The following is a 23,771-nucleotide window of genomic DNA, read 5'->3' on the forward strand; positions in this document are numbered from 1 at the left end:
AAGCACTGTGAATTGTTGGCATTACATTTAGTTTGACTTGGTTCCACAGATACATTTTGAGAAAATAGCTACAAGCTCACTACGCCTTGCACCGCGAGGCGTAGTGAGCTTGTAGATTGGCTATTTTCACAATCCTCTTTCTTAGGTAATATTTGTCAATTTGGTATTAAAAAGTCCTTAAATTGTCACTTTAGAAACGTGAAACAGAAATGTGCAGATACCCTGTGTACTTATACTGTATTTTGTTTTTTGTTTACTGTTGAGTGAGCACAAATGTTGCACACTAAGCTAATCATCTGGGGACCTCGAAAAATTATTTAGGGACCCCCAGTTTGGGAACCACTGGTCTAAACGAAATTAGATTCACATCATGTGAATGTAATTTCCAGCAGTGGGGGGTAGAGTGGCCGGGTAGAGTGAACTTTCCCTCAGAGTTAGTTTCGAAGTGTCCTTGAGCAAGACATTGAACCCCTTTGTTCCCGATGAGCAGGTTGGTGCCTTGCATGGTTTCCTCCACCATCGGTGTATGAATGGGTGAATGTAATGCACAATCTATGTAAAGCGATTTGGATAAAAGCGCTATATAAATGCACCATTTATCATGAACTCTACATTAGTTACTTTAGAAAGTGACCTTTGTGGATTCAAAGCTCCAGAAGATTCTGTCTTCATCCAGGATGAGTTGTTCATCTCCGGAGGCTGACTTCTTGACCACACCCACGTTGTGAACCTTCACGCTTCCATCAGGGAGCCACGCCCAGTTCATGACATCATAGATCGGTAAAGGATCACCGTTCTCATCAAATGATACATCATCGCCAAATGACGTGGTGAAGTTGACCTTTTCCATGTAATGGACAAGCTGGAATTTTGAGATGAGGAAAATTATGAAAAATAAATAAATACTGTGTACGATATGCACTATAGCAGCTGTTCCCAACCTGTGCGGCGGGGGCCCACTGGTGGGCCATGAGGATATTGCAAGTGGGCCCCCAAATAATTGGCAAAACACAAAGATTTTATTGCTAATATAACATTAAATATTTAATAAAATGTATATAAAGTCATGGAAAACTCATCTTTACAAAGTGAGTTTTCATTGTGATACCGATAAATTAAAGTATGTTAGTTAGATAGATTTATAGATTCAGTGATCATTCAAATAAACATGCTCTGAAAATGTGTGCGGCCCACCCATCTGACCACTTAACATGGCAGTGGAATGGCTGCCGTGGTAAGTGGGCTGACGGGTGGGCTCGGCTTTCGAGATTTTCAAGTGAGCCCCTGGCTGATCCCAAAAGGTTGGGAACCGCCGCTCTATAAAATGATAACTATCACAATATAGAGCTTTAACTTTTCAACAAAGAAGTATCCAAGTTAGCACTCCAAACAACGATGAATGGACATTTACTGCCAGACTATACATCCACTAATAATTAAATACATTATACAAACTCTGCATGTAGCGTTGATTTCAACTTGTTGAAAGTGTGTGTGGGTGTGGGTGTGTGCGCGCGCGAGCGATGTGTTTGTGTGACGAGCATACATGCGTATGTCAGACTGCTCCTCCTACCTGCTGAGTTACCCTGCGTTTTAACAGCGGGCAACTCTGGGCGACGTCGCCCAAAAATATAATGAAAGTCGCCCGGAGTTGCCCGCTGTTAAAACGCAGGGTTACCCTGCGTTTTAACAGCGGGCAACTCCGGGCGATGCCGGGCGATATCGCCCAAAAAGATAAAGAAAATCCATCTTTCATCGCCCCCCCGCCCACTTCGCCCGATCGCCGGCTCTCATAGACTTTCATTATATTTTTGGGCGACGTCGCCCGCTGTTAAAACGCAGGGTGAGAGGAGCTGCAGTCGCTCGCCTCTCATTGAAAATGAATGTCCTTAATGTAACAATCTGCCTAAAGCCTTCTGTATGAAAAGCTTGACTGTTTATGTCCATTCGTCGGATTGACGTTCGTTTTATTGAACTCAGTGATTTTCCGCGACTTTCACTTTCACTTATGTCCGTCAAGTCAAACGAGAGTAACACTTGATTCCGGACGGTTGGCCTTCAAAATAAGAGCGTGTGGCCCGTTTTACTTTAGGTCAGAGAAATTCAAAATAAGAGTGCACTGACTTGCTTTTTTTAAAGAAGAAGAATGCTCAGTTTTCATTGTTGCTACACTTAGAATATCAAATAAAAAGTGTGAACCAAAAAAATAGGATACTTAAAGTTAAGAGTGATACTGACTTGTTATAGAAGTTTTTTGAAGAATGCTTAGTTTTCAATGTTGCTACACTTAGAATATCAAATAACAAGTGTGGGAACCCAATAGCACTTAAATAGTGATATTTACAGGTTTTTTTTTAATTATTTGACGTTGCAACACTTAAAATATATAATATGACATTTTAACGGTAATGTGTATCGTATATCGTATCGATATCGCAATATTTGATGGACTCATGGTGTAATGGGCTACCTGGCCTGAGAAACGTAAGGAGGAAAGAAAAAGCAAGGCCTTACTTCTGGTCATTATTTGGGTAGAACACACATATTTTGAATGCCTTCGGCAGACTTCAAATGAGCCATTTTAATCTAGATTAATCTAGATTAACTCCAGGATTGCAGATAGATTAATCTATATTAAAAAAAAAAAAAAAAATGCCCACCTCTAATATATATATAATATATATATATATATATATATAATATATATATATATATATATATATATATATATATATATATATATATATATATATATATATATTTTTTTTTTTTTTTTCCCCAAAATTTTGCTTCTGGGGGTCCCTGGAACAAAATATTTTGAGATGGGGGGTCCGCGGCCAAACACATATCATTTTTGGGGGTCCTTGACATGAAAACGTTTGAGCACCACTGACATAGCAACAAACGTTTTTTTTAGCGGTGCCAGCCGCTCTACATTTGACTATGTCCGTCCGTATGTCCGTTTGTCCGTTTCAGCACAGATGTCCGTTTGAGCACGGGCTTTAAACAGCTATAACTCCAGTTCGCAGCATGCCAGCAAGTCCAAATTTGGTATGTGGACTTAGACCACCAATAGGGACGAGCATTGCTTGCTGAAGCCCCGCCCCGCCCTATTATAGCGCCACCAGGAGGCCACTGGCTTTAAACAGCTATAACTCCAGTTTGCAGCATGCCACCAAGTCCAAATTTGGTATGTGGACCTACATCACCAATAGGGACGAGCATTAATTGCTGAAGCCCCGCCCCGCCCTATTATAGCGCCACCAGGAGGCCACTCATCAAAGGCACCGCTTCCTTCACACAGGGTGCGATTTTTTTTTTTTAAACTGTTTTAGAAGACATTTTAGATGCGTTCCCGGATTGAATGGGTTAATATAACACCTGCCATGGCTGTATTGTCTGCAAACGGGCACAGCTGTTGCCAATGAAAGGCCCTCTTCCTGGCACACATTGCAACACGTCACTGAGGGCATGGGCCAGAGCGTACACAGCCTTGTACACATTGTACTCTATCCTGAGGTTAGACACATCCAGCAGTGTGCTTGCTGCTGTTCCTAGGTCCTCTTGTCCAGTACACACCCTTCCACCATTTTCCACCCACTCTGACGGAAGGGGTGCAAATTTGCACCGAAATGTGTGCTCCCAAAACTGCCTCACCTGACGAAACACAGTAAAGAAACATAAATAAAGCTTGTAAATGTTTGAGTAAAGACATCAGTGTGAAATTGCAGCTTAATACACTTAAAGGTAGGGTAAGTGATATGTTTTGGTTAAAACAAAAAATAAATATTAAAAAGTTAAGTCTCTATATTCTGATAGTAATCATGGCTATTGTTTGTTCAGTAACAGGAGTCTCCATGTCTCTCTAGCTCTTTAATACACATTTTCAGGCAGGTGACAAAATGTCAGCCAATCAGGAGAGAGTAGCCTACCTTTTGTTTTAAAACATTTATAGTGTATTTGTCTGCTCATTTATTTGTGTCACCACTTCCAATTCCACTTGTTTAATCTGTATCCTGACTGAGTTCTCCCGCCCTGAAAATGCATTTTCTGTTTAATAAAGAGCTGGAGAGAGATGGAGACTCCTGTTACTGAACAAACACTCCATAGCCATGATTACTATCAGAATATAGAGCTATTTAACACTTATTTTAACCAAAGGAAATCACTTACCCTACCTTTAAACCCCAGCATCCGTATTGTGGGGAAAGCTTTCGCAGAAAACAATAACTGAAACAGAAATAACAGAAAACAGAAAAGACACTTGCATAGAGCCCTGAGGTACTCCGCTCGACCATAATAATAATAATGGGGTTTAAAAATGGTTAGATAATAAATGAAACAAAAGACTCACTATGCTATTCCCATGACTGTTGTTGTCAGGGTCATTGTCAGGATGTATTTTCAACAAGAAGTCCTTGAGACCTGGTATCTCTCCACGACGGACTGCGATACCCAGGGTGCCTCTCAGGTACGGCATGAAGATGGGAGACTGGAGTTCAGTGTATGTCGTCCAGGACTCACTGGCCATCCATTGCAGACCTGTCACATTCTGCTTGACCACCTGTTGTGTTGAACAAAATACATCACTATACTGTATATTGTATATCGTTGCTGTTGGACGCAAACCGTTCAGGAAATGAAAAACAAAAAAAAAGAACCTTTGTTCCAATGGATCCAATCAATGTGGTTGTTATTTAGGCCAGTGGTCTTCAACAGGGGGTCCGGGACCCCTAGGGGGTCCTCAGAGCTACTATAGGGGGTCCGCCAAATCTTTGTGTGATAGGATTTAGTTTTTTACATTAACCACTTGAACCCTAGAATTCCTTTTCTGAGGGGAACATTAGCCGAAAATAGCAGATCTACAAGCTCTCAACGCCTCGCGCTGCGAGGCGTTGAGAGCTCGGCTATTTTTGGCAAAGAGGTATAGTTGTAGAGGGGAAAAAAGAGCAGACTAAGTAATCTGAAACACTAAGTAATCTGAAACAACGCCTCGCGCTGCGAGGCGTTGAGAGCTTGTAGATCGGCTATTTTTGGCAAAGAGGTATTGTAGAGGGGAAAAAAGAGCAGACTAAGTAATCTGAAACACAATTTTATACAATATAGACTATAGACTAGGGTCCCTGCTTCATCTCTCTCTCAGCTAGGGGGTCCTTGGCCTGAAAACGTTGAAGACCCCTGATTTAGGCACAAGATCTTGTGATACTTTTCATTGGTTCAATGTTTATACAACTCACAGACAGAGTTTTTAAGAATTGGTTTTAACGGTGAGATGTGAGAATGCTTATCGTGCACACAAGTACTGAGATCAAAAGCAAAATAAGAAAAAGTTGTAAAAAGTAAATACTCAATTGCTGAGCACTTAAATTGACCTAGAACAGGGGTCTTCAACAGGGGGTCCGGGACCCCTAGGGGGTCCGCCAAATCTTTGTGGGATAGGATTTTTCTTTTTACATTAACCACTTGAACCCTAGCATCCCTTTTCTGAGAAGAACTTTAGGCAAAAATATAGCAGATCTACAAGCTCACAACGGCTCACAGCGCGAGGCGTTGTGAGCTTGTAGATCTGCTATTTTTGGCAAAGAGGTACAGTATAGGTGTAGAGGAAAAAAAGAGCAGACCAGAGTTATATAGAGGGGGGTCCCTGCTTCATCTCTCTCTCAGCTAGGGGGTCCCTGGCCTGAAAACGTTGAAGATCCCTGACCTAGAAAGAGGGATTGCATTGCATTTGAAAAAAAAATATTGTTCTGAAATAATGTATTCACTTCAATATAGCTAATTTCGTATTCCTTATAAATTATGAATCCCATAATTAACATGTACTGTATAGATAACCCACAACCTCCTCCATGAGTTTAACCATGAGGCCCCGATAAGCAAATCCAATGACCACACGAGCTGTGGACGTCTTCATCACAGAGACAATCCTATGGAGTTCCGCTGGGTCGTGGTCCATGGGCACGACCTCCACGTACGCCAGACAGGCCGAACCAGACCGGGCCAGCTCAGACCGCAAGGATCTGGCAGCGTTGTGTCCATAGTCATTATCGATCAACAGCATTCCTACCCAGGTCCACCCCAACCGCCTCATTATCTGCAGCATAGCTCGCACCTGATCGGATAGAATGGAGGGATAAGTGTTTAGGCTAGATTATACACATAGTGAATCAGTGAGCTACACAGATTCCAGCACATTTTGCTGGGGACTAAACATAACAAAATAAAATGTTGTTAGCTTGTAGATCAGCTTTTTGTTATCTTGGAAACAATTCCATAAATTTGAAATATTTTGGAAACATTTTAAAGGAGTAGTTCCCCCAATAAATTACTTATTTTATATCAATTACACCATGAAGCCTTGAATTCATGGAGATTTTTGTGTTTTTGTCGCATTCCTAAGCCAATAATGTAATGACCGGGTCATCGGTCAATAGGAGACACAAAGGGTCTCCTAACAGATCAAATTATTGTCTCAGGAAGGGAACAAAAACATAAGAATCTCCATGAATTTAAGTAGGGGTGTGCCGATACACTAATTTCACCAAACGATACGATACGATATTTGGCTCACAACTTCGATACGATTTCGATACGATACACACTTTTTTTATTATGAAAATATATGGGGGAGTAAAAAAGTAAATGCAAACAAATAATTCTGTTTTTGCATTATTCAGACATGCAAACTTGTAGCTTTTCAGCTACAATAGCCGTTTTCAATCCAAATAGGGCAATAGTGTGACACCTGACCCCCCCCAAAAAAAATATGTTGTCACCCTTTTCACCTCGGGGCTGTTTGCATGCCTGATTATAATGATTGTAAAAAAAAAAAAGTAAAAAAAAAAAAAAAAAAAACGATTTTTTTTTTACCCCCAAAACGATACATATCGTCACGAAAACGTATCGCGATATATCGTGGGACGATATATCGGCACACCCCTAAATTTAAGGCTTCATGGGGTGTGTAATTGATAGAAAATAAAAAAGTTTTTTTGGGTGAACTACTCCTTTAACAAACCAAATTATCCCTGGCACAAACTATTTTCCGACAGGGGTCCATGGCCAAATACACATTGTTTGGGGGTCCTTGACATGAAAAAAGGTTTGAGAACCACTGTACCACTAGTGGCAGATCTATAGTCTATAGAGGTTTACCTGGAAGGCGTCACTTGGTATTGTTCTAAAGAAGGACAGGAACTGGTTCCGGTCACTCAGACAGGAGCAGGTGGCATAGTAACTGACCTGCAAAAGACACAAGACATATTTTCTCTGATATCGCTGTTGTCAGGCAGAAACCTCTCCATCTCCATATTTTCACTTTTTGTGTTTTTTCGCAAATGAATGCCCTACTTGAACATACTACATGCAGCGGCACACATCTGCAAGCGCCACGTTTCGAGCTTGTAGATCTGCTATTTGCCATGTTTGGATTTAAATCCTGAAAAGTAACAGTTTTGGACATATGAGGTTTCCACCCGACAGAGACGATGTACTCAGTTAGGTCCATGTGTTGTATGTATGTATTGTGATGATCAACACATAATGAGGTTACAACAATGTTATAATATAACATACATGGTAACAGTTGTGCAGAACATAATTCACATTTCTCTGTAATCGGCAAAGACTGACTGTTATGTTTTTATCATCAGTCAATCAAAGGTTACAATTTGAAATGAAAGTGTTGCTTTTCTGCTGCTTTATACCACACTGATTTAGTGATTCCGTTCACATGCTTTCAGGATAGAGGGGGGTGATTATATCACAGGATACTGTTATATTCTCATATTATGCTCATATTCTCTGTTTGCAGGGGACATTGTTACGACCACCAGAGACCGATCCTCCTCCTCGCTACTGCTACCCGCCTATATATGAGCACTCATCCTGGGCATAGAAGTGGAGCTGTGGAATGACGTCCTTAACTAATGATATATTACGCTTGGTTCAGTCATAGTGACTTCCCCATTCATTCATGGTGAGGATCAGGAGTTAATGTTGAGTTGATAGATTCATGATGAATGAATGTATGAGTTAGTCCTTAATTCAACATTAATTACATGTATGAATATGCATGCTCAAGTAAAGTGTGACCCGATATGTTTTTCAAGCTGTAAAAAGACAAAATGCTTTATTTATCACATTTTAGATTTGGAGAGAAACTAAATTAAGCATAAAATAAGTCAAAAAAAGGGGGTTCAAGTAGGAAACTTACCTGGGGCACTCTGTATAAACCTAGTATTCTAGCAATAGCAATAGAACTTGTTGAGGTAGAAGTACCCACAATCCCGAGCACTGGAGGGGACCCAACACATCTCTCATCCAACTGAAACCGCTTCTCTCTCCCGAGCAACGACAACGCTGCACGGAACGCAACTCCAAGCGTCACACAGGTATCATAGAGACTATACCCCAGGGTCACATTGGGCAGAAGGCTGCTGTTGCTGTTGATCTCATTAATGGCAAAAGCCATGGTCTGTGCGGACCTGAAGCCGTCGATGTCAAATCTAACACACATAATTCCACCTTGAATATTTATCTTGGTAGAAATGTACAACATCATCTGATCCTATGGAACAATCTATCAAAACAACTTACCTATTGTCTTTCTCATGGAATAAAGCAAAAATAAAATCTCATGACTGAAACATTTTGTCAGGCCAAGTCCTAATCTGTTTAGGAATCGATATGTACGATTAGGTTATTATCTTTCGAAACGTGTTCTTGCCGTTCTATAAAAACGCCAAACCAGATTCGCAGAATGAGGCTTTTATCTGAGACCATTAGGGTTCATGGAAGATGCTTTTGAACATGTATTCTATTCTTTATTCTATTGCTATACATACTCTTTCATTCTTAAAGAGATAGTTCACCCCCAAAATGATTTTTTTTCTATCGATTAGACACCCTCATGGATATTTTTTAGTTTTTGTTGCATTCCTAAGCCAATAATTTGATGACCGGCAGCGGTTCCGGTAGGAGACACAAAGAGTCTCATTTATGTCGGGTATGTTGTAGATCTGGTATTTTCGGTGCGCGACATGCCTCCATAAAAGACATGCTGGCTTCTATGGCATCCAAATGACTGAAATCAGACATGGCCACATGATCACGTTAATCCATGCTTGCTTGCTTGCATGGATTGTATTTGCAAGCAAGCATTTTGCGCTGCGTTTCGTCAGCAGTCAGCATTGGGGGTCTATACTGTATATCTGTGTATGTGTGATACTCACGGATAGCAAGTGGGCTCCTGTTGCTTGGAGGTGAAAGACAGCTCAGGGTGGACAGAGGAGAGGTGGATCTCAAACAGGCCACCCAGAACAAAGTCCCCAGCCTTGTAGACTCTGTTCAGATTAAAGTGTTCCTGTAACACACAAGAAGAGGAAGGTGAGGAAGACAAAGCAGAGAATGAAGAGAACAACATCAAGGTCAAGTACAGGTATGAAAGCAGAGAAGCCGTCATGACTGTCCTCCTCTGTCTAACACCCCTCCCCTTTCTAAATCCATATCCATTGTCAAGTTGCTACATTTTATACAGAGTGCTATGCCATCCCCTGTGCCACACTGACTATGTCATCTGTCCAGTGGTGGAAAAGGTTTTTTTTTTAGTAAAAGTAAAAGTATCAATACTGCAATGTAAGAAATATTCTGTTACAAGTGAAAGTTATAGTGGAGTAAAAGCACAATATTTACCTTTGAGATGTAGTGGAGTAGAAGTATAAAATTGTACTTGAGTACAGTACTTGAGCAAATGTAGGCCTACTTAATTACTTTACACCACTGAATCTGTCACAACCCATCTGGGCAGAGGCTGAATCCTTTCATATCAAAATAATATTGTGTGTGCCCTATAATGTGTCAGTCACACTATCTCAGTAGGGCAACACTGGCAACTGCCCACCTACTGTATGTAGATGATGCAGAAAAACAGTTAAAAACATAGAAGAGGCTGTCACCAGGTATGCCTCATGCATTCTGTCTAAAAGTCATGTCAATGTATCTTCTGTTGCAGACCATCTGCCCTTTAATCCCCTTTAGTTGTTGTTGGGCTAATTGTCACTTGATATTTATCCTCTGCATTGAGTCAATTTCAGAAGCAGCTTTATTACCAAACAAAACTCATTCGCATTTCTGACTATTACTAGTTGGCTGCCCTGGGTGATTTGAAACTTGTGCCTATGTCTCTAACAATTATAATCAAAAATATTTTCGGGGGCATATATTTATGGGGCATTTGAGAGATGTGTCTTCACTTTTTCCAGGTAAATTCGCTCATGCTCTGACTTTATACCAGATTTATGCCTTGTTGTGCGACGGGGTAACATACCTTGACGAAATGGCTGGTCTCACTACTGTCTTATACATCTTCCCTCTAACTCTTGCTGATACCCTTCTGTCCCAAATCACTCCTGACACTTTCCTCCATCCATTCCACCCTGCCTGCACTCTTCTTCACCTCTCTTACTTTGAATAGTTGACCCTAGGTATTTAAACTCCTTCACCCTCTCCACCTCTACGCCTTGCAGGGATCTCCATATAGGGGCATCAGGGACGTGCACAGATATACTCTAGGTGGTGCTAGAGCACCTGCCCTTTGCCCTCTTGACCAAAAGTGCCCTTTTGAAAAAAAATTAAAAAAAAGTTTTAGCCAAAAATAGCAGATCTACAAGTGTGGGCTTGTAGATCGGCCATTTTTGGCAAAGAGGTATAGGTGTAGAGGGAAAAAAGAGCAGACCAAGTAAACAAAAAAAAGTTTAATTTACTTGAGCACCTGCCCCTCAAAATGTATGTGCACGCCACTGAGGGGCATCCAATATAGGCACATAGAGATCCAGTTGTCCATAACACCGCCAATCTGACCAATATGCCCTTATATGTAACTATGGGCACATACTGATGACATTAGAGATCTTGATGGACATAAAGTTTAAGAAAGTAGGTAGCTGATATATTGCACTTTTACCTTAGCGCTAGGTATACTCTTGGTTGCTTGTTTTTGCAGAAAATGCACTTAAGACTTCTGGTGATTAGTAGTTTCGTTCCCTACCCATGTTGAATTCACTTATTGTAAGTCGCTTTGGATAAAAGTGTCTGCTAAATGACTGTAATGTAAAGGCAGGAAGGCAGGCAGGCAGTCATACATACAGAGAGATTCAGAGATCTCCATAATGGGCATAAAAGGCCGGGACACAGGCAGACAGACAGATGCAGAGATCTCCATACTGTATATGGGCATGAAAGGGATGCAGACAGACGGATACAACGAGTACTCTGATAATGGTTACATGGGGTATTGCATAACCGGGTGGGGCATGCATTCACAACTTGCTTCGTTCCCGGTCCGGTTGCATTTAAATACAGTACTTGAGTAAATGTACTTATTTACTTTCCACCACTGCTTTCCACCACTGCTGAGGTGTGAAGGAAAACAAGAGTAAAGCCCGAGGCATCTTCAACTCACCAGATGTGTCCCATATTGTTGCTGTCAGGCAGAAACCTTGTATCTCTATATTTCAACTTGTGTTTTTTTCCCCCGTAAATGAATGCCCTACTTCATCATACCAGAGTGTCGCACGTCACGCTGCTCGCGTTAAAGTAGTGAAAATACCATATGTGACGCGTTGTGAGCTTGTAGATCGGCTACGTTTACTATTTCTTTATTTTTTAAGTAATAGTTTTGGACATACAAGGTTTACACCTGACAGCAACAAAATGTCCCTTAGCTGACTGATGTCATCTGCCTGCTAGGCAGCTCCACAAACACACAAACAGTGTTGTTTTTCATTAACACAGGCCCTAAGAGGCCATTTAAACACCACAAGGTTGAAACATTACAATAACACTAATTAAACTAATTTAAGCGCCACAAGGTTGAAACAATACAACAAAAAATGTATTGTCCTAATAAATTGGCCAATGCCTTGCTAAATCACACTTTCTTAATTGTTTATTTGACAAGATTATCAAAAGTGTAAGTTTAATACCTTTATAAATGCCTAACTCCCCTGCAATGATGTGACATGTAGAGTAGAATATTGCAACTTCATATGGAAACGTGCCAAAATCTGTCTAAGCAAACACACATACAGTACACAGTAATTATTTATTTTGGTAGTAATGTATTGGTCTAAGTACAGTAGATTTTCAGGTAGATAGTATTTAAAATAATCAAAAAATCTGTCCATTTAAAACATTTCCGTGCTTTCCGGTTAATGTTGTCATAAATATATGACTATACATCAATTTGTAACTAAATTATATTATTGTATGGTGTGCATTTTATTATTATTTAAACGTTATTGAAGGCGAGATGGGCATTAATAGGCACAGATTGTTAATCTGATTGTTGGTAAATTGTATTTGGGGTTATTTATTAGAAAACATTGGAATTTACTTGACTGTGTTATTTGTGTAGAAGGTACAGGAATGCGCTTTTGGCAAATTGTTTGAGAAAACTGTGGAATATGAAGTCAATAGTGTTTGCTTCTTTAATTACGGTAATATGAGAACTATTCTAACTTTAATGTGCATAAGTCTTGGTACAAGAATACACGCACGCACACACCATTATGTTTCGTTTGAAATATATTGACTTATTTTGTTTAGTTGATGAACAAAAGAAAGTGTAGCATTCACCTTAATGTTATTCACGGTGTCTACTGCCCTTCTTTTAGTACACCCTTACAAAACTTTGAGGGCAACACAAATACTTTTGTACCCTAACTCAAGTATACCTTTACATATTTTGTATACAGGACATTTACTTGTACATTACAGCAGTACATGCATAGCGTTCCATCGTGTCAGTTCTATTTTCACTTACATAAGTGGAAAAAAGTGAATATTCTTCCACCACTGCACAGTTTTGTTTTAATTTTTTTATTTATGAAATCGTTTTATTCATACATACATACATATGTATGTATATTTACAGTTCATACATACATTACAATACCTACAGGGATGGAAGCTTTCCACAGTTCTGGATTGAAAAGTCAAGAGGAAGATGACGAGAAAAATAGGTTTGTGGTAACAAGTGAAGCCAGTTTGTTGTGGGGAAACAGGTTGATGCAGTTTAAAGGGGGTACATTTTGTTGCAAGAATAAGCGTCAAGTGCCATTCACACCGAGCATGATAACGTTATTGTTATCGAGCTCGGTGTGAATGGTGCTTTACATAGCTTTATATTCCAATGGTTATCACTGCTATAGTGTGTTTTTTTTTCAGTAACAGGAGACTCCATGTTTCTCCAGCTCGTTTATCCAATCAGGATCTAGATCTCATACAGAATACAGGATAAACAAGTGAAATCTGAAGAGATTAAAAAAACAACAACAAACACAATAGGCTCTATATGCACAGCAGCCATATTGGGAATGAATTGGGCCCCTTCCTTACTTCCTTCACAGGTGTTACCAATGATACTAATTAAGGCTCTGTTCCATTTAGTGTGGCATAGTGGTTGTCTTATTTTCAAGGACCCCCATAACTCTGAGAGTGTACAAATGGAACCAAATGGACCCTTACGGGTCCATTTGGTTCCATTTGTACACTCTCAAAGTTACACACCCACCATAAGGGGCCATTTGGGAACCAAAATGGAGTGGTTCTAGTGAGCCAACATGCACGATATCAGCACCCTGACCAGAATGGAACAGAGCCTTCATTAGTATCATTGGTAACACCTGTGAAGGAAGAAAGAAGAGGCCCAATTTCTTTCCAATATGGCTGCTGTGCATAGAGCCTATTGGAACTGGAACACTATCACATTGAAGCTGATAAATGAGTTCTCTCTCCTGTCATTATTGGATGAAATTGGTGTCCCACCTGAAAATGTATCTTATGTCTACTAAAGAGCTGGAGAGACAGGGAGATTCCTGCGGTCCAAGCACCTAGGCTCAGTGTAGCCTGACAGCGTGTCGCGGGTTTGAGTCCCGATCCCGACGGCCTTTGCTGCATGTCACTCCCCATCTCTCTCCCCATTTCCTGTCAGCCTACTGTCCTGTCAATAGAAGGCATAAAAGCCCTAAATAAAAATCTTAACAAAAAAAATAAACTAACTGTAGATTGCTGGCTGTGTGGACCTGCAGAAGAACACCTACAGGTCTGTAATTCAGAGAGTGTACATTCGCACTCTCAGAGTTGTGAGGGTCCGTGGCCTAAAGCATTGAAAACTGAGGGTCCTTGAAATTAGAGCCAACCAGTATATCATCTGGCCGATATACTGTACATTTGACTTTTTTATCGACATCGCAGTATCGGCAGTTGTGTCCCGATTTTTTTAACCACTTTCAACCTTTCCGTCCCTGGACTTTGGGCATGTCATAGTTTTCAAACACATTTAAAAGATAGCAGATCTACAAGCTACAGTATACGAGCTTGCAGATCTGCTATTTTTGAATGTGTTTGAAAACTATTGAAGTGTTTAAATTAAATAGATTTGAGTTAAATGTTCTCAAATAGAAAACTTTAGGCAACTTGAACTTTTTCAAATTGATAATTGGTGATCTCGGGATCGGCATCGGACTTTGGCATCGGTCCGGCCCTTCTTGAAACCAAGCAGTTTGAGAATCACTGCAGTAGAAGAAGATTGGAGCAGTGAGTTCACATCATGGACCTTCTTCTCTACTCTCTACTACTTCTTCTTATTCTTCAGACCTTTGTTCTTCTTGGGTTTACCACCGGGCTTGGCCATCTCCCCTTTGAACTTCTTGGGCTTACCACCGGGCGTGGCCATCTCCCCTTTGAACGAAGAGGGCTTCGCTGGCCCTCTGCTTCTCTCCTGCCCGGTCCGGTTCTTCTGAGGCCCTTTCCCCGGAGCGCCCTTGAACCCTCCCTTCACGGGCCCCCCCTTCCTGGGGCCGCTGGCATCTCCTCTCCTTCCCTCGGAACCGGCAGGGGTTTTCCTGGGGCCTCTGGGTCCCCTGTCCTTCTTCTTCACCTTCTCCTTCTTCACGGACCTCTTCACCCGTATGGCCCGGCCCTCCAGCTCGCTGCTGTTCAGTTTGAGAGCCAGCTGGACCGCGTCTGCATTCTGAGAACGTAGAAACACACAACCAAGAATAATCAACAGCCAGTTTATCAACCCCATTCAATCCGGGAACACATCTTTGTCATTTTAGATTTCTTTGGGATATTCAAAAGTAGCAGATATACAAGCTCATAAAATAGCAGATATACAAGCTCATAGCGCGGCACAGAGTGCCGCGCTATGAGCTTGTATATCTGCTATTTTAGAAAATGTGTGCAAATCTTTGAATATGTATTTTTTAAAGCAAACATTTGTAAATGAAGACATTTAATGTCAAATGTCTCAACATATGTCTACATTGTTCTGAAAAACTATTGTTGCTATATCAGTGGCAGTGTTTCCATCAGCCGGTGTTATGATAAACAGAACCGGGGTCCCGAAGTAATAGAATCTGAACCAAGCCGGACCGAATTGAAGATAATAAATCCCGTCAAAACTCATATGGGTCGTGGGTATTATACAAGCAAGCACAGTGACTGTCTGTCTGCAATGGATAAAGTTGTGAAAGTTGGTGACACACATTGCAGGCAAGTTATCAACCTCCCTTGCGCCATCATTCATGTCTAACATTAACAAAACTAAACAAAAGCCACATTTAAAAGTATTGTGAGAGGAGCCCCCACCGGTGCTTTATTCTTACCTCAAACAGGACGTAGCCAAAGCCCTTCCCCATCCCGGTGGCTTTGTCTCTGATCAGACGCACGGCCTCCACGTTGCCACACTCTTCAAAATGCTGCCGCATGGCCAGCTCAGTCATATCTGCAAAACATGTACACACACACACACACAAATAACGGATAATCTAATAATTTAATGAAATAATCGATTAATAATCGTCCGCCCCCCAAAAAAACCCAGTGAAAATAGCCTGCATAATAATTGAAATCTATCAAATGACCTTGAATAAAATCATGACTTACCATATGGAAGATTTCCAACAAATATGGATCGTTTGTTGTCATGCTGCAAAAAATGACAATGTGTGAGTTTTTCAAAGTATTTATAAAATGGACTCATTAAGTTCAACATGTAGTTGCAGCAACTGGCAGGTCGTGCTTTTAGACTTACAGAGGAGTGTTTATTAACTCTGTCCACTCGGATATGCATGTTCTTCTCAATCTCCATTCCATTTCTGTAAGGAGAGACATCAAGAAGAACACATGCATCAGCTTCTAAATGTTGTTGCTGTTGTTGCTTGTAAGTCCAAAACTGTTACGCAGACCCTCTTTTAGACAGCTAAACCCCAATGAGCCACACCGTTATAACACTGGTTCTCAAAGAGGGGTCCTTGACAGGGGAACTGTTAAACATTAAAGCCCCATTTTAGAAAAATGTTCAACAATCTTGTAAAAATCTCATGGGGGTAACTGGCACAACATGTTTTTATACGGCCTGTGAAAATGTTGCAGATTATAGCTTTAACTCTTCCACACATCACTGAAGTTGCTTACCTCTCTAAGGCATTGGTAACGGCTTCTTCATCTTTAAACACCACATAGGCATTGATGTTCTGTTTTTTGGGATGGACTTTGCGTCTGTAGGAATAAAAAAAAAGTCAACATAGTTTTGATGGGATGTATTCAGAGTCTCACTACTTTACATGCAAATGAACAATGTTTTCGGACCGTAAGATATATACATTTTCAGGTGGGTTGCAAAATGTAATCCAATCAGTAGACAGAACCCCACAAAGATCAACACCACAAAACTAGGCAAACATTATGTGAAAATAGGCAACCTTTTGGCAAAGATAGCAGACCTACAATCTCACAACACATGCACAAAATTACTTATTTTCTATCAATTACACCCCATTGAATTCATGGAGATTGTTTTGTTTTTGTCACATTCCTAAGCCAATAATTTGATGACTGGTGGTCTATCCAGTAGGAGACTCAAAGAATCTCCTTTGAGTCTCCTACCGGATACATTAGCATCTTTCCGCCAGCAATCAAATTATTGGCTTAGGAATGCGACAAAAACAAAAAAGATCTCCATGAATTCAATGCTTTATGGGGTGTGTAATTGATAGAAAATAAGTAATTTGTTTGGGTGAACTCCTCCTTCTAAAGGACCACTTCATCAATGTTCAACCTTATCTTCATATAATTGGTCCTCACTCCTCACTAACGGTCATTAATAGATGGCATGGCACCATTTCTGTCTACTCACTCTGATGGCAGCTAGTTTGACTAGAGAGAGAGAGAGACACTTACTGGATGGCAGCTAGTTTGACTAGAGAGAGAGAGAGAGACACTTACTGGATGGCAGCTAGTTTGACTAGAGAGAGAGAGACACTTACTGGATGGCAGCTAGTTTGACTAGAGAGAGAGAGACACTTACTGGATGGCAGCTAGTTTAACTAGAGAGAGAGAGACACTTACTGGGTGGCAGCTAGTTTAACTAGAGAGAGAGAGACACTTACTGGGTGGCAGCTAGTTTAACTAGAGAGAGAGAGACACTTACTGGATGGCAGCTAGTTTGCGTGGCATGGTGGGGTCCTCTCGTACCTGCAGGGATGGGATGGACACAATAAATCAGTGATTCTCAAACGTTGTCATTTCAAGGACCCCCACATATTATATAAAATTGTGGTCATAGATTTCATAGATATCCCCATAAACTTGTTTGACATACATTATCTTTTCTATTCATATGTTGGATTCACGTTAATGTGTATTTAACAGACAGTTAACCTTTTTAACCCTCTATATTTAGTCAACTTGACCGTCCGTTAGCTCTGTACTTGCTCTGCTCTTTTCCCCCCTCTACGCCAACTTTCCTTTGCAATAAATGACACAACAACAATAAAGAAAGATGGATGTGACTAAAAAAAACATGGGTCTTACCACTGAGCGGAACCGGATCGACTCGATGGCTCCTTTGTCCCTGAACAGAGTCTGGAGCGTCTAGAAGTGCAGAAAGAATAAAGTAGAAGTCTATTGATTCTCCCTCATCAATACATGTTTAACGCATAAAAGAAATGCCAACGTGTTTCAACCTAGAAAAAAGGTCTTTAAATTTGCAATTAGCATTCATTATAAATGTTAACTATACACTTGTGTGGGGTTATTGCTCACATGGTAAGAGAAGTGTGTGTGTGTGTGTGTGTGTGTGTGTGTGTGTGTGTGTGTGTGCGGGGTACCTTCTTTGTGCAGCTGGCTGGCAGGTTGCCCACAAACACGGTCCTCTTCTGTTTGATCCTCTCCTCTGCCATTCTCTGCCTCTTGATCTTCCTCTTCTCCCCCTCATCCTCCCCTCCACCATCTTCGTCTGGCGCGGCCGCTTTCCGTTTGGCCTTCTTGCCTGTTTTACTGCTTTCCTCTTCATCGGCATTCAGCAAAGAATTCTCCCTGAGGCAGAGGATGGTTGACATAAACACACATTTTCGTTATTTTCTACATCTATATTTTTTTATGTCTGTGCTCAAATGAAACGATTAAATCTTTGAAATGACTCAGTTGCATTACAATAAATAATTTGATTTAATTGTATGTATTAATTTGCAAAACATTAATCATATTCATATACACAGTATACTACTTCTTTCCTAGTAAAGATAACAGAATATTGTTGTGCCGGTGAGGTAAGAACCCCACACTGTAAATACTGTAAATAAGGTACTTTAATCTTGGTAGTGAAAGACTTTAAGTGAATTTCAAGACTTCACACACAAACATAATTATGCACAATATAAATATAAACACACAGCAGGGTCTGATGTTGATTTTTTTTTTTCATACTTCAATCTAATAGGCTCTATGCACAGCAGCCATATTGGACAGAAATTGGGCCCCTTCCTTGCTTCCTTCACAGGTGTCACCAATGACACTAATGAAGGCTCTGTTATATTCTGGTCAAACAGAGTCAGGGTGCTGATATTGTGTGGTCCAGGGACCCTCATGGTTCCTTGAGAGGGTGTAACTCTGAGAGTGTACAAATGGAACCAAATGGACCCTCCCGGGTCCATTTGGTTCCATTTGTACACTCTCAGAGTTATGGGGGTCCTTGAAATTAAAAAGTTTGAGAACCACTGTGCTACACTAAATGGAACAGTAAGTAAGAAGAGGCCCAATTTTTCTCCAAAATGTCTGCTGTGCATACTAGAGCCTATTGCCCTGCCTGGACTACTCAAATCTATTGGCTGTTGATTGTGTGTAAAACACAAAAATACAGAACGCAAATATACAAGCTCATAGCACGGCACGGTGCCGCTCTATGAGCTTGTAGATCTGCTATTTTTGAATAGCCAAAGAAATCTTAAATGAATTAACCACTTGGAGGCCACCAGCGCCCCAATTCATTCTTTTTCCCCCAAAAAAAATTTGAGTAGCCAATTATTTTGTACCAACTTTTTCTCCCCAATTTATTCGTTATGTATATTGACTCCTCCCCACACACATTTCTGTGTTGTCACTGCTGTCGTATCCTATTGACTCACCTACCAGTGAGGAGCCCCCATCGGGAGGACGTAGAACCTTTGTCCTACTTCTCCTGCCCAACACTCCCCGCTGACAGGTGCCGCGCTAGCCCATAGGATTACGTGCAATGACCGATATCACCATCTCCGTCCGGCTTCCCTCCCCCGAACAGTCCATAGACGCCCGACAAAGCCTGATGCGAACCTACAACCTCCGTGGTGGTGGGCAGGTACTTTACCACTGCGCCACCCGAGCGCCTTCATTTTTTTTTTTTTAAACAAACCCTATTCATTTCTGCATGTATCCCACCTGTTATCCAGACGTTGATCAGCCGCTGACTTTGGTTTCTTTCTCTGGTTGAGTGCGCCTGGCTTTGTAGCAGCTGCACCCTTCTTCTGCTCTGGCGGCTTTGGAACAAGCTGTCACGACAACACCACAAACGATATGAAACCACACATATGAAACCAACGCGTTTGCGTTGTGAAATAGGCTCCATGCACAGCAGCCATATTGGGAATGAATTGGGCCCCTTCCTTACTTCCTTCACAGGTGTTACCAATAATACTAATTAAGGCTCTGTTCCATTTAGTGTGGCATAGTGGTTGTTATTTTCAAGGACCCCCCTAACTCTGAGAGTGTACAAATGGAACCAAATGGACCCGTAATTTGTACACTCTCAGAGTTACACACCCACCATGAGGTGCCATTTTTGAACCAAAATGGAGTGTTTCTAGTGAGCCAACATGCACGATATCAGCACCCCGACCAGAATGGAAAAGAGCCTTCATTAGTATCATTGGTAACACCTGTGAAGGAAGTAAGAAGAGGCCCAATTTCTTGCCAATTTGGCTGCTGTGCATAGAGTCTATTGTAGGTCATAAACTGCAGACCAACAGTTGAGCAAGGCGACTAAACTGAAATGAACAACACGTTTCACTTTTACACATCAGGGGTGCGTCATAGCACAGCCACAACAGATATATAGATCAATGGAATGATCTTTACAGATCAGAGGAATAATACAATGACAATAATACTTCATAACACAGTATCAAAAACCTTACATTAGAAAAAACTAAATATGCTCAGTCATCATTATGCATTACAACAGTGATTTTCAACCCTTTTCATATCAAGGTCCATTATCTATTCGGTATTTGAGCCACGGAACCACCATTTGATGAGATTTCGAGACTTAGACCCAAGACTTAGCATATTTTGTAATCGTTGGATACGATTTTGTCCACAATACCATGCTGTATCGGTGTGGTGCCATAGGAGAGATAACAGGCAAACGTTGATCAAAATAACAATTCTTTAATTAAGTAATGCAGAATGTTTAACAATAATTTAATGAAACCAAATGGACCCGTAAGGGTCCATTTGGTTTCATTTTACGCTCTCAAGAGTTAAAGATCTATAAGGGTCCATTTGGTTATCAACTCTCCATCATTTAGCTGGGGACCACCTGGAACCCCCTCAAGGACCACTGCATTACAATATTCAGATCAACATCCAGGGACCTCCAGAAGCAAAGATTTCAGTTACAAATGTGTGTATACATATATATATATATTCAAAGATGTGCACACATTTTCACGATTTTTCAAAAATAGCAGATCTACAAGCTCGCCAAAGTATAACATATGGATAAAGGGGTTCAAATGATTGTGACACTTTATAAACACATTTTGCTGGGGACCCCCTGGTACCCTCCCAAGGACACGCCTCCTCTATGTAATGTATCAGACCTGGTGAAGACCCTTTAGTGGTCGAAATGTTGCCTGAAACTATTTATTAAAATGTTCTACTGGGAGCCAACGGTGTGCGTGCGAACTTCCCCTCTTTTCCTCTGATGTATGTATTGTTGTCCAGCACCCGATAATTTTTTTTTGTAGGGATGTCCGATATTATCGGCCTCCCGATATTATCGGCCGATATTAGCATAAAAATTGATATCGGCAAAATATCGGTATCGTTTTTTTTTTTTTTTGCTTTATAAATAAGTTACAGGAGTTCTTACTGTATATGGTGTGTGTGATATGAAATTTGAGCTTACCCTAATCACAATAATCCCCGCATATATCGGTATCGGTTGATATCGGTATCGGTAATTAAGAGTTGGACAATATCGGTATATCGGTTATCGGTAAAAAAGCCAATATCGGACAACCCTATTTTTTTGGGATGTGCGTGCTTACCTCTGGACACTCCCAAGGACCCCTGGGGGTCCCCGGACCGCACTTTGAGAATCATCGCTCTAGAGTAAACATACGTGTGTGTGTGTCACGTAAGAAAACCTAATGTGTGCGAAATAGAGTTCCTCAGTCTCTAAACGAACGATCAAAAGCTGCAGCAGCAAAAAGCAGCTGTTCAAGGCGTTTACCTTTGGAGGCGGGATAAACATGACGGCGGCAGCCGGTGGCGGTGGCGCCGCGCTGAACAGAGAGGAGAGCGAGCCGGAGGCCGCCGGCTTGTCAGGGAACAAGCTGCCCGATACCTGACCCGGCACATAGTCTGACTCTGAAGACGGCAGCTCAGTCTGTTCACTTTCACTGTAGAAACACACAGGAGAGACATGGTATGAAGACAGCTGTTGTTCACTAGAGAAACACACAGGAGAGTCGAGAGACATAGTCTGAAGACAGCAGTTCACCATAGAAACACAGGAGACTGAGGAGAGAGACAACATCAGTGATGGATGATCATAGTCACAAAATAAGACACTTCTAAAAGTTAGGACATCATTCAATCAAAGTCACAGAGCTGTGACAGTCATTAAACTCTATAGTGTTCAGGGATTTAGCGATCTCTGATACTAGTAGATGGCCATATATTTGAAGACATGGCACGTGCACTGTAGTGTACATATCTGTACATCTGTCAAAAGGATACACCACAAAAAAAGCATGAGAGCTTATTTCCAATGTGGTCCTTTCAGTAATGTGTGTGAACTGAGTACCATGTGATGGTTCTCTCCTTGGCAACAATAACTGGCTGAAATAGTAGTCTTTCCTCCTTTCACTTTCTCACACACACACACACACACACACACACACACACACACACACACACACACACACACACACACACACACACACACCTAATAGGATAGGATGCAGACAGAGGACACAATTCTAATTTCTAAGGTTTTTGCAAATGTACAGTGACACAGTAAACAACAACAGCACCTCTCTCTCACAGACAGACAGACAGACAGACAGACAGACACACAGACACACACACACACACACACACACACACACACACACACACACACACACACACACACACACACACACACACACACAATGACGAACCTCTGTGGGTGACTTTTCTTTTTCATGGTTCCTTGCAGTGGATCAACACACTTTAAATGATACAGAATCTACTGCTCTACCAGACCATCCGTGTCGTTATACAGATCTAAAGGAACTGAATCTACTTGGACCAGACCATCCGTATGTTCTACAGATCTAACTGAACTGAATCTCGACTTGGAGCAGACCATCCGCCCGCATGTTCTACAGATCTAAATAAAGTCACTCTGGATCTGATCTTCACACGTTTTGTTTGCATGGAAGTAGCGGTCCGTCGCCGTGTTGCTTCCCACCTGAAACAGTGCTGCCGCCAGTGAAAGGTTCCGATATTTTGTTGTTTTACTTTATTTTTAATTTTTAATTTAATTCTACCTTTGATGCTGTTTAATTTACTGAAAAAAAAAACGTTTTTTTAAAGATGTTGAGCTTAGCATTCTAGTGCGGATGTTTATGGAAATTATGAGCAAAAATGATGTATTGTGTCGTAGTAGAAGCTATGTGCACAGTGTTGCCATGTCCGCTTATTATAAGCGACTTTGGGCTAATTTGTAGTTGTTTGTAGAATTGGTAGTTGCTGTTTTTTCGGGTCTTGTTTCTAAAGTGTAGTTGCTTATTTGGGCTTGTTTCACATCTTTTAAATGATTTAAATCAGTGGTTTTCAAATATTTCGTGGACCACCAAATTAACCCCCGAATGTATTCATCTTTTGATAGATTGCTTGAATACTTTATTAGAAGTTTGCAGAAAAAAAGCACATGAAAGTACAGTTCCATACAAGGTAAACTAATAGGAATAAAAAAAACAAGAAAGCCATTGGCTTGTTTCCATTGGCGTCCCTAACCTCCATCTGAAAATTAAATGTGTTGTGTCAGGGACCCTCATACCAGATTTGTCAAAAATATTCCAAATATTCCACATTTTATTTCGAGATTTTCTTTTTAAAATAGCAGATCTACAAGCTCAAAGTGGAATTTCTTTGATTTCTTTTGTATTTATTCA

The 23,771-nt window shown here is 40.9% G+C and overlaps 2 protein-coding genes across 2 annotated transcripts in view; both read right to left on the reverse strand.

Moving 5' to 3' along the window:
* LOC311053650 (extracellular calcium-sensing receptor-like) overlaps positions 1 to 9,974 on the reverse strand; it is a gene marked incomplete at both ends in the record, with an annotated part of 14,848 nt that extends 4,874 nt beyond the window's left edge. The window contains 8 exons of the mRNA XM_084069294.1: positions 635 to 862; positions 3,382 to 3,657; positions 4,355 to 4,564; positions 5,843 to 6,112; positions 7,156 to 7,242; positions 8,216 to 8,507; positions 9,234 to 9,364; positions 9,957 to 9,974. Coding sequence (XP_083925420.1) covers positions 635 to 862; positions 3,382 to 3,657; positions 4,355 to 4,564; positions 5,843 to 6,112; positions 7,156 to 7,242; positions 8,216 to 8,507; positions 9,234 to 9,364; positions 9,957 to 9,974 — 1,512 coding nt within the window. The remainder of the gene's footprint in view (positions 1 to 634; positions 863 to 3,381; positions 3,658 to 4,354; positions 4,565 to 5,842; positions 6,113 to 7,155; positions 7,243 to 8,215; positions 8,508 to 9,233; positions 9,365 to 9,956) is intronic.
* Positions 9,975 to 13,570: 3,596 nt separating this feature from the next.
* Positions 13,571 to 23,040, reverse strand: rbm34 (RNA binding motif protein 34). The gene is made up of 11 exons (XM_084079474.1): positions 22,773 to 23,040; positions 21,839 to 22,007; positions 19,762 to 19,871; positions 18,177 to 18,384; positions 17,881 to 17,940; positions 17,498 to 17,541; positions 16,483 to 16,566; positions 16,100 to 16,163; positions 15,952 to 15,994; positions 15,672 to 15,790; positions 13,571 to 15,034 (listed from the first exon to the last, which is right to left on the reverse strand). The coding sequence occupies exons 1-11, from the start codon at positions 22,796 to 22,798 to the stop codon at positions 14,636 to 14,638; spliced, it is 1,326 nt and encodes a 441-aa protein (XP_083935600.1). The 5' UTR covers positions 22,799 to 23,040; the 3' UTR covers positions 13,571 to 14,635.
* Between the last annotated feature and the right edge of the window lie 731 nt (positions 23,041 to 23,771).

The sequence above is a fragment of the Gymnoscopelus microlampas genome (genome assembly GCF_963454915.1).
Source record: "Gymnoscopelus microlampas genome assembly, chromosome: 2".
NCBI classification, from domain to species: domain Eukaryota; kingdom Metazoa; phylum Chordata; class Actinopteri; order Myctophiformes; family Myctophidae; genus Gymnoscopelus; species Gymnoscopelus microlampas.